At 42.1% G+C, this 12,500-nt stretch overlaps 1 protein-coding gene across 1 annotated transcript in view; it reads right to left on the bottom strand.

Annotated features, from left to right (window-relative positions):
- Positions 1 to 11,133, bottom strand: part of epb41a (erythrocyte membrane protein band 4.1a) — a gene marked incomplete at both ends in the record, with an annotated part of 87,011 nt that extends 75,878 nt beyond the window's left edge. The window contains 3 exons of the mRNA XM_084165475.1: positions 5,488 to 5,592; positions 7,072 to 7,308; positions 10,729 to 11,133. Coding sequence (XP_084021601.1) covers positions 5,488 to 5,592; positions 7,072 to 7,308; positions 10,729 to 11,133 — 747 coding nt within the window. The remainder of the gene's footprint in view (positions 1 to 5,487; positions 5,593 to 7,071; positions 7,309 to 10,728) is intronic.
- Positions 11,134 to 12,500: the final 1,367 nt, after the last annotated feature.

Below are 12,500 nucleotides of genomic sequence, written 5' to 3'. Positions count from 1 at the left end.
ATAAGTAATATTAGCAACAGTGATTTACAGAAGTAATATTAGTAACAGTGACTTAAAGAAGTAATATTAGTAACAGTGATTTACAGAAGTAATATTAGTAACAGTGACTTAAATAAGTAATATATTAGTAACAGTGATTTACAGAAGTAATATTAGTAACAGTGATTTAAAGAAGTGATATTAGTAACAGTGATTTACAGAAGTAATATTAGTAACAGTGACTTACAGAAGTAATATTAGTAACAGTGACTTACATAAGTAATATTAGTAACAGTGACTTAAAGAAGTAATATTAGTAACAGTGACTTAAAGAAGTACTATTAGTAACAGTGACTTAAAGAAGTACTATTAGTAACAGTGTAGTAACAGACAGACAGACATTAGTAACAGAACAGTAACTTAGAGCAGTGGTTCCCAAACTGTGGGTCGGGACCCACTTGTGAGTCGCAGCAGGGTTTCAGGTGGGTCGCGGGATGAGATTTTTTGTGCATTCCAAAAAAATTAAAAATAAACCCTTTCAGTGTAAACTTAAAGGGGAATGGAAACACTAGGATTTAGAATGGCAGCAAACTTTAACTGTAAATCGCCATATTGGCATTGTTGCGTCACTGGCAGGAGAGAAGATTTTTGAACTCCCAAAAATGGCTGAATTTACCGAGTAGCTCCGAGTCTGAGAATGAGTTTATTACAGATAATTAAATAATGTTATTTAGGGAGCCAATAAACCTACTGAAGCCGTTCATGTTTGAGCCGATCGTTGCCCCAGATAAAAATAGTTCGTTCTCGTAGCAGTAACAACACAGACATGCCGCCTGAAACAGCTCAGCTAGAGGGTCGACGTAGCCAAACACAAATTGATGTGAGTGGGGATGCTGCCAGATAATGGCTAGAGTAGGAGTGTGTGTGTTGTAGAGAGATGGTGGCGATACAGCACAAAATCCCAGGGGATTGGTGGCTGTATTACATCCAGTCAGAGGTTCCTGTAAATCTGTCTGGATGGCGATGTATTTATTGGACGTGTCACTAATCCTTATGAAGGACTACTACAACATTCGGAGAGTACGACCCTGCCTTACACAGGAAGCGGCACAGGTCCTAATCCAGGCACTTGTCATCTCCCGTCTGGATTACTGCAACTCGCTGTTGGCTGGCCTCCCTGCCTGTGCCATTAAACCCCTACAACTCATCCAGAATGCCGCAGCCCGTCTGGTGTTCAACCCTCCCAAGTTCTCTCACGTCACCCCCCTCCTCCGCACACTCCACTGGCTTCCAGTTGAAGCTCGCATCCGTTACAAGACCATGGTGCTTGCCTATGGAGCAGTGAGGGGAACGGCACCTCTGTACCTTCGGGCTCTGATCAGTCCCTACACCCAAACGAGGGCATTGCGTTCATCCACCTCTGGCCTGCTGGCTCCCCTTCCTCTGCGGAAGCATAGTTCCCGCTCAGCCCAGTCAAAACTGTTCGCTGCTCTGGCACCCCAATGGTGGAACAAGCTCCCTCACGACGCCAGGACAGCGGAGTCACTCACCACCTTCCGGAGACATTTGATTAAACTACTTTCAACGCACACTAATCCCGTGTCCCTGTTGCTAGAGTAGTGCCTTCAACTAGCTTTGGCTGCCACCTGTTGGAAAGGAATAGTAACTACACTGAGCAACTAGTTGGTAGAGTCAAAGGAGACTTTAATAATATATGCCATTCAGCAGACGCCTTTATCCAAAGAGAATTGGGTACATGGTAGTGAAAACAGATCACAGAAACAGGATTACAATTTTGATATTATGGATGGTCAGTCCTTGCATCTATATATCTCTGTCTATGAATTTGAGAGTGGTTACATTTCTCCAGCCCCATCCCTCAGCTTTTTACCCAAAGAGGAGCAGGGAGACACTGTTATTGTTTCTACTGTTGATTGGCACTTTAAGAAGTTAAGATGCAGATTAAATACACACCAAAATATGTTACAGATACTATAAAAATGTCCCATCACTCAGACCGTTAGTGAATACACAGCATCCAGCACAGCAAACAATCAATCAAATGTAAAGCCCTTTTTACATCAAAATAATAACCACATTGGTTATAGAGGGTGCAACAGTTCAACACCTCAGGAGCAAATGTCAGTTGGCTTTTCATAGCTGAGCACTCATCGGTTGAGCGAGAGAGTCGAAACAGCAGGACCGGGACAAGGTAGCACATCCGTTGAAACAGGTTTTAAAAAATCTAGTGAAAAAACAATTCCACTCCTATTCCCTTTTTTTTTATGGATGGGTGTATCTTTGAATTCGCTGTTGAATGGCCTGCTCCTTCTCCATTTTCGGAACACCAGCCCGCTCCCCCAAAGTGATCGATTGTATATCTTGGCTCGCACTGTGATTGATTGAGATTCTAAGCTCTCAGGTTCATTCAGCGAGTTATGGTCAACACTGATCTCACCCTCCGTCAGCTCCATCTGTTGGAAGAAAACAAGTAAGGCATCTATTAGTTATATTCAAGAATCACTGCATATACTTAAAATAAACAATAGCCTTAGAAATAACATGTACCTCCTCTGCCTCCTGCACAGTTCCTCCAGGGTGAACCCCTTCTCAGGGATGAAGATGTCATCCTGAAAACAAACAAATGTTTTGTTAAGACAACTGAACCCAAATATATCAGTTGGCATTAACAATCTACCTGTATTCTATGCTTTGTCCACACACACACATACACACACACACACACACACAGACAGACATATTTATATTTCAGCAAACATTAGCTATATCAACTTCAGTCTAGCTAAATTAGGTGGCGCTAACAAAACATTACAAAAACAAATCTGTCAATAAAATGTATTACTGTACTTGACTATCTGAGGTGGAAGCTAACTACAGTAACTCCTTAATAACAGGGGTACACGGAGAAACTGTGTTGCAATTTTAGTTGCAGTTGAGTTGCTTGCTAACGTTATTTGCTGGGGTGTGTTACACAAAACACTTCAGACGCAATTAGCTAGTTAACATTACCTTCAACTAGAGTTGTAACAAAGTTGTCCAGTATCTAACGCTAGCCTAGTCAACAACAGTCATGACCGGTTAACGTTACCTCAGGCTCCATTGCATTGACTCGCGTCGCCTCCTCCGTTCAGTCGCTTTTGCTTGACTCCAAAGGCAGCGATGTTGATGATGGTCGGTTGGTAGCTAACACCTACACCATAACCCTCGAAATGTCAAATGGAGGCGCAAGCAGAGTGCTTCAACGTAGGCATATGACTCCTTTCCATTTGGAAACTCCCGGTTGCCTTCATCGCGAAGTCTGCCTCTGCAAAGTGCTTCCTGCAGATCCTGCTAGCTCGAACTGGCACGTCCTTCCTCTTCAGGACATAGAGCCACTTCAAAAGATGTGGGTCCTTGGGCAGCCGGTGTAGTTTACCGAGGGATTTTTTTGGAGCCATTTCATACAGCCTGGCTCTACCCAGTTCATGTTTGAATTACTACTTGTTGATGCCATATTCGTTGTCCGCACCTAACCTCACTCTCTTCGATTCAGTCTCCGCGCGAAAACTCAATACCACAGACAATTAGCTGATTCCTGCCAGTGCGGCGTCAGTCATTACTATGGCAATTTAAAATGGCGCTGACCATGGCTCAAATAAACCTTGTTGACGATCAAAACACTAAATATAGAGATGTTTTTATGTTAAATGCACATGTTTAGGATTAATGGATTGAATACATCTCTTTGCTTAGATTTACTTCCTAAAGTGTATCCATTCCCCTTTAAAAGACTAAAACCAAATAGAAAGTATGTAGATAATAATAGCCTATAATCTTTGAGAACAAATATTCTACAATCAACAAAATAGAAGATTGACAATCAGGCCCCCATTGATTTTGTTATAATGTTTAAGCATAAGAACACAGCATTAGTTATGTCATACTGTATAGAATTGCAGGAAATTTGCTTCCAATTCATCCCAAAGGTGTTCGACGGGGTTGAGGTCAGGGCTCTATGCAGGCCAGTCAAGTTCTTCCACACCGATCTCGACAAACCATTTCTGTATGGATCTCGCTTTGTGCACAGGGGCATTGTCATGCTGAAACAGGAAAGGGCCTTCCACAAACTTTTGCCACAAAGTTGGAAGCACAGAATCGTCTAGAATGTCATTGTATGCCGTAGCGTTAAGATTTCCCTTCACTGGAACTAAGGAGCCCGAACCATGAAAAACAGCCCCAGACCATTACTCCTCCTCCACCAAACTTTACAGTTGGCACTATGCATTTGGCCAGGTAGCGTTCTCCTGGCCTTCGCCATACCCAGATTTGTCCGTTGGACTGCCAGATGGTGAAGCGTGATTCATCACTCCAGAGAATGCGTTTCCACTGCTCCAGAGTCCAATGGTGGCGAGCTTTACACCACTCCAGCCGACGCTTGGCATTGCGCGTGGTGATCTTAAGCTTGTGTGCGGCTGCTCAGCCATGGAAACCCATTTCATGAAGCTCCCGATGAACAGTTCTTGTGCTGACGTTGCTTCCAGAGGCAGTTTAGAACTTGGTAGTGAGTGTAGATAATAAGGACAGATAATTTTTACGCGCTTCAGCACTCGGCGGTCCCGTTCTGTGAGCTTGTATGGCCTGCCACTTCTCAACTGAGCCATTGTTGCTCCTAGACGTTTCCACTTCACATTAACAGCACTTACAGTTGACCAGGGCAGCTCTAGCAGGGAAGGAATATGATGAACTGACTTGTTGGAAAGGTGGTATCCTATGACGGTGCCACGTTGAAAGTCACTGAGCTCTTCATTAAGGCCATTCTACTGCCAATGTTTGTCTATGGAGATTGCATGGCTGTGTGCTCAATTCTTATGTACCTGTGAGCAACGGGTGTGGCTGACAAAGCCGAATCCACTAATTTGAAGGGGTGTCCACATACTTTTGTATATATAGTGTATTTCAGAAAAATATGCCATTTAGCAGACGCTTTTATCCAAAGCGACTTACAGTCATGTGTGCATACATTTTTACGTATGGGTGGTCCATGCTTTGTGACATTATGTTAGCTAGCTATCCCCAGTTAGATAATGTGTTTTCACTTATTTCATCTGCATGCTTGTTGCGTTCTCCCTGGTGCACTCGTTTGTGCGTGAGCTGCCTGCTCGTTCTAAATAGTATAATCTACTATCATATAATATAATAGTATAATCTAATCTGTTCAAAACAGTGGAAGCGTGTGCAGCAGTGGTCATTCGGTGTTTGACACGCAAAAGTGAAATAGGTGTAGTTATGCTGTTGTTCAAATGCACAGATCGCTTTATATATCTTCTCAAAGAAACTACCGGTAGTTCGAAAACGTGGCATTATATTTCTGTCATGCTGCTTTGTTGACAACTCCAAACACCTCGCGCCCCGGGTATTCACCCAATCAGGTCACAACTCAAAAGACACATCAATTTGTGGGTCACAAAGCAAAAACGTTTGGGAACCCCTGACTTAAGAGCAACAGACCTTCATGGAGGGCGACTCCCAGATTGCCAGACCGTAGTAGTCTCTCTCCAGCAGGTTGAGGTGGTCACACACCTTGGTGAACAGCTCCACGCCTTTGGCATGTTTCTAAAGGCAAGAGAGAGATGTCATACAGAGCCACAATAAACCTGTCTTTAACTATGTATGTCATTTGGCATGTTTAAAAAAACAGGAGAGAAGCCAGTCATTCAATTTATGTCCCAAATAGCACCCTATTCCCTATATAGTGTGCACTACTTGTAACCAGAGCCCATAGGTCTCTGGTCATAAGTAGGGCACTATGTAGGGAATAGGGTGTCAATTGGGACTTATACAGTAGACCTCTTTCCTGCAGTTAAATGACCAAATCGCCCTCTAGTGGCCTTACGGGTGGAATGTTATTAATATTTTTCATACATTCATAATTAATAAACATTCTATATTTTTTTTACGCCGAAAATCCGGTGTTTCTATGTCAAACGGTTTTGGTATATTTCAGTCTTCTGTGATGTATACTGAACAAAAATATAAACGCAAAACGCAACAATTCCAACGATTTTACAGAGTTACAGATCATATAAGGACATCAGTCAATGGAAATAAATACATTAGGCCTTAATCTATGGATTTCACATGACTGGGCAGGGGTGCATAGTCCCAGCCACTTGGGAGCCAGACCCAGCCAATCAGAATGACCACAGAAGGGCATTATTACAGACACAAATACTCCTCAGTTTCATCAGCTGTCCGGGTGGCTGGTCTCAGACAGTCCCGGAGGTGAAGAAGCCGGATGTGGAAGTCCTGGGCTGGCGTGGTTACACGTGGTCTGTGACTGTAAGGCCGGTTGGACGTACTGCCAAATTCTCTAAAACAACGTTGGATGCGGCTTGTGGTAGAGAAATGAACATTCAATTCTCTGGCAACAGCTCTGGTGGACATTCCTGCAGTCAGCATGCCAACAGCATGCTTCCTCAAAACTTGACACATCTATGGTATTGTGTTGTGTGACAAAACTGCACATTTTAGAGTGGCCTTGTATTGTACCCAGCACAAGGTGTACCTGTGTAATGATCATGTTGTTTAATCAGCTTCTTGATATGCCAGACCTGTCAGGTGGATGGATTCTCTTGGCAAAGGAGAAATGCTCACTAACAGGGATGTAAACAAATTTGTGCACAATCTTTGAGAGAATTTCTGACATCTTCTATAGCAGGCTGGTAGTGAGGCTGCTGCTGACCAATGACAAACAGAATGTCGGTGTGTTTCCCAGGGACCTTATAGTAGCAGGCTGGTAGTTAGGCTGCTGACCAATGACAACAACATTGTCTGAGAAGTGGTGGAGGATAGTTTTGTTCCAATACTGGATGTATCCCTAGCCTACAGATCCCATGTCTGGTTGTGCTGTCTTGCCAAATCATATTGAATTGTCATGCCAAGCAGCCATGCCAAACACGGCATGACATATATCAAAATCTGACAATTTAATAGGATTTGGCAAGACAGCACAAACCGACCTGGGTCCCCCAGGCTATGTATCCCTGATTTCCCGCTATAATAAAGGAATGATTTGGTAATATTGGGACTTACATCCAGCTCACACTCAAACAGAGTGTCGTCCAGCAGTGTAACTTTAATTTGCATGATCCTGGGTCGACGGGGAGCCTTAGGAGGTTTAGCTTCTTCCTCTCCCTCTCCCTCCTCTTCCTCTCCCTCAGGTTTGGGCTCCTCCTCCTCTTCTCCTCCCTCCTTGTCTTTCTCTCCCTCCTTCCCCCCCTCTTCCTCAGAGTCTTCCTCAGGGTCTTCCTTCTGGTCTACCTGGACAGGCTGGAGGAAAACACACACAAGACACATTTTAACACATTCAATTTTATATTCATTCCAAGAACACGTACATGGACACATTTGCATTTGTGTGTAAGACAAACATCGTCGCTTAAAGCTACACAGAACAAACAGCTAAGCTTTACAAACGACAAAGACATGATGTTATATATCTATATAGCTCAGCTCATCTATACCATCATTGTTCAGTCTCAGACAATGTCCAGTCAGTTAACACATGATACCTTTACCACCATGCCTGGAGGCATTCAAAAACCATTAACCCTAAACTCAAACCCAAAAGTTAGTAGTCAGGTCAACCGTTCTGGTTCTGCATCTCTACACTTCACTACAGGAGAGATAAACAAAGGCTTTGTCACACTCACTCACTCACTCACTCACTCACACACTCACACACTCACACACACACACACACACACACACACACACACACACACACACACACACACACACACACACAAAGGCTCTGGCAATGAATAATTAAAGCATCACTACAGAAAAAAGTAAATGAAATCACTGTAGACACTGAAGGAAGGAGCAGGGTCTTAAAATAACCACTGATCAGGGAGAGAAAGGGAACTAGTGGGACTGGGACCGGCCAGTCAGCCAGTCAGCCAGCCAGTCAGCCAGCCAGCCAGCCAGTCAGTCAGTCAGTCAGCCTGCCAGTCAGCCAGCCAGTCAGCCTGCCAGTCAGCCAGCCAGTCAGCCAGGAAGAGACAACCTCAGCTCAGACAAACCTTTCAGAGGACCCGAATGGAGCCTCGCTTCACTAAATGAGTCCCTTATCTAAGGCATGACCTCAGAGAGCAGAGAGAGAGAGAGATAGAGAGAACACTTAGACCCAAAGAGGAGAGCCGTTACGTATTCCTATTGTAGTCTACTGTTGTCTGTAACTGCATGGTTCCCTTACTGTCTATTCTATACAAGAAATGATAGAAGTATAGGAAAGGGGTTTGAATAAAGTCATCACTATTGTGACTATATATCACCACTATTGTGACTATATATTACCACTATTGTGACTATATATCATCACTATTGTGACTATATATCATCACTATTGTGACTATATATCATCACTATTGTGACTATATATCATCACTATTGTGACCATATATCATCACTATTGTGACTATATATCATCACTATTGTGACTATATATCACCACTATTGTGACTATGTATCATCACTATTGTGACTATATATCACCACTATTGTGACTATATATCACCACTATTGTGACTATATATCATCACTATTGTGACTATATATCATCACTATTGTGACCATATATCATCACTATTGTGACTATATATCATCACTATTGTGACTATATATCACCACTATTGTGACTATGTATCATCACTATTGTGACTATATATCACCACTATTGTGACTATATATCACCACTATTGTGACTATGTATCATCACTATTGTGACTATATATCATCACTATTGTGACTATGTATCATCACTATTGTGACTATATATCATCACTATTGTGACTATATATCATCACTATTGTGACTATGTATCATCACTATTGTGACTATATATCACCACTATTGTGACAATGTATCATCACTATTGTGACTATATATCATCACTATTGTGACTATATATCACCACTATTGTGACTATGTATCATCACTATTGTGACTATGTATCATCACTATTGTGACTATATATCACCACTATTGTGACTATGTATCATCACTATTGTGACTATGTATCATCACTATTGTGACTATATATCATCACTATTGTGACTATATATCATCACTATTGTGACTATATATCACCACTATTGTGATTATATATCACCACTATTGTGACTATATATCATCACTATTGTGACTATATATCATCACTATTGTGACTATATATCATCACTATTGTGGGGGCCAGTATGTGAAATGTATGCACTCACTAATTGTAAGTCGCTCTGGATAAGAAAGTCTGCTAAATGACTAAAATGTCAATTGGATCACTAAATTTTTTTTATATATCACCACTATTGTGACTATATATCATCACTATTGTGACTATATATCACCACTATTGTGACTATATATCACCACTATTGTGACTATATATCATCACTATTGTGACTATATATCACCACTATTGTGACTATATATCACCACTATTGTGACTATATATCATCACTATTGTGACTATATATCATCACTATTGTGACCATATATCATCACTATTGTGACTATATATCATCACTATTGTGACTATATATCACCACTATTGTGACTATGTATCATCACTATTGTGACTATATATCATCACTATTGTGACTATGTATCATCACTATTGTGACTATATATCATCACTATTGTGACTATATATCATCACTATTGTGACTATGTATCATCACTATTGTGACTATATATCACCACTATTGTGACTATGTATCATCACTATTGTGACAATGTATCATCACTATTGTGACTATATATCATCACTATTGTGATTATATATCACCACTATTGTGACTATGTATCATCACTATTGTGACTATATATCATCACTATTGTGACTATATATCACCACTATTGTGACTATGTATCATCACTATTGTGACTATGTATCATCACTATTGTGACTATATATCATCACTATTGTGACTATATATCATCACTATTGTGACTATATATCACCACTATTGTGATTATATATCACCACTATTGTGACTATATATCATCACTATTGTGACTATATATCATCACTATTGTGACTATATATCATCACTATTGTGGGGGCCAGTATGTGAAATGTATGCACTCACTAATTGTAAGTCGCTCTGGATAAGAAAGTCTGCTAAATGACTAAAATGTCAATTGGATCACTAAAAAAAATGTATATATCACCACTATTGTGACTATATATCATCACTATTGTGACTATATATCACCACTATTGTGACTATATATTGCAATGACCTTGTGCTTTGAGAATGAAATGAAATCCTACATACAGAAGGAACAAAAGGAACCGAAGGAAAGGCTTTCCTGAAGCCACATCTCAAACACCACAATCATTACACATTCATGCACTTCTGTTCTTACTCACTTCACATAGCAGTTTGAAGAGTACTGTAATCCAGAGTACTGTAATCCAGAGTACTGTAATCCAGAGTACTGTAATCCAGAGTACTGTAATCCAGAGTACTGTAATCCAGTACAAAACACTTAACATTTCCTACTGAAGAGCACACTGATCAGCTCAGACTAAAATTGGCACTTGAGACACTGACCGAAACTCATTTTGCCCTCTAGCTAAGCAGTAGCTAAGAGTCCTCAACCACACACACAGCTATTAAAAATGTCCTCATCAAGCCTAACACTCAGCCCCAGTATGACAGCGCAGTAGGAGTGATAGGTTCTCACCTGAGCCTCGTTGCTGCTGAGCGAGCGCAGGTCGAGGTTCTGATCCCCCTCGATCCTGAGCTCTGGCTCACAGTCAGCGATGGGCGCCTTGGCCTCTTCCCCGTCCCCTCCTTTCTCCCCCTTCTCTCCCCCGTACCCCTCGCACTGAGACCTCCTCTTCAGGAAAGAGGAGAAGAGTCGCGAGAGGCCACGGCCGGCCGAGGTGCGCTGGCGGGGCCTCAGCTGCACCTCCTCCTGGGGCGAGGAGGGCGAGGGCGAGCCGGGACTGTGGGGCGAGATTGGGGTTGTGGTGGAAGCCTGGGACTCCGAGGGCCCGTGGTAAGGGGGCGTGGCCTGATGCTGCTCCGCCTCCTGCTGGCTGGGCTTCTTCTGCTGCTGGCTCTCTGTCGCCTCGTCTGTCGTCATGGCAACGGCTGCATGGGGAAAACAACCAGAGAAAATAGAGTCCGTTATGAAGAGATTTGGTCAGGTAGTTTACCTGGGATTGGATCCTATGTTATTCAATTGTTGGTAATATAGTCATTACACTACAGGTCATTGTAAGTTAGTGTGCCTTCTAACCTCTTCCTTGTTTCTAGCAGATTATTATTGTGACTCGGTATTTGTCCTTTGAATGGACACACAGGCACGCATGCGCACACACACATACTTAACACACACACAAGCCCAGGGTAGACTAGAAAGACAGAAGGCAGGGGACGCTCCTAACGATCCTGTTTACACAGGGAGAAGAGAGAAAGTCCTCCTAAACAGCCTGTCTCTCTTCAGCAGGGTCATTTAAGCTGCTGATTCTCCTGGTTCAATACGGTGTAGATGGTGCGGAGGACAGAGAGAGAGAGAGAGAAAGAGAGAGAGAGAGTGAGAGAGAGAGACAGAGAGACAGAAAGAGAGAGACAGAGAGAGAGAGAGAGAGAGAGAGAGAGACAGAGAGAGAGAGCGCGCGAGAGAGAGAGAGAGAGAGAGAGAGAGAGAGAGACAGAGAGAGACAGAGAGAGACAGAGAGAGACAGAGAGAGAGAGAGAGAGAGAGAGAGAGCGAGAGAGAGAGAGAGAGAGAGAGAGTGAGAGACCTACAGAGAGATGAACCTGGAGAAGAGTCCCCTAAGCAAACTGGACCTGGACACAATTAGACCCAATCAAATCATGAGAAAACAAAAAGATAATTACTTGACACATTGGAAAGAATTTACACAAAGACTGAGCAAACTAGAATGCTATTTGGCCCTAAACAGAGAGTACACAGTGGCAGAATACCTGACCAGTGTGACTAGGTACAGACTCAGTGAGCATAGCCTTGCTATTGAGAAAGGCCGCCGTAGGCAGACCTGGCTCTCAAGAGAAGACAGGCTATGTGCACACTGCCCACAAAATGAGGTGGAAACTGAGCTGCACTTCCTAACTTCCTGCCAAATGTATGACCATATTAGAGACACATACTTCCCTCAGATTACACAGACCCACAAAGAATTTGAAAACAAATCCAATTTGGACAAACTTCATTATCTATTGGGTGCAATCACAGCAGCAAGATTTGTGACCTGTTGCCACAAGAAAAGGGGCAACCAGTGAAGAACAAACACCATTGTAAATACAACCCATATTTATGTTTATTTATTTTCCTTTTTGTACTTTAACTATTTGCACATCGTTACAACACTGTATATAGCCATAATATGACATTTGAAATGTCTTTATTCTTTTGGAACTTTTGTGAGTGTAATGTTTACTGTACATTTTTTATTGTTTATTTCACTTTTGTTTATTATCTATTTC

Source organism: Coregonus lavaretus, assembly GCF_964263955.1.
Source record: "Coregonus lavaretus genome assembly, chromosome: 7".
Classification (NCBI taxonomy): domain Eukaryota; kingdom Metazoa; phylum Chordata; class Actinopteri; order Salmoniformes; family Salmonidae; genus Coregonus; species Coregonus lavaretus.
The sequence above is the reverse complement of the archived record's forward strand: the minus strand, read 5'-3'. Positions and strand labels throughout refer to the sequence as shown.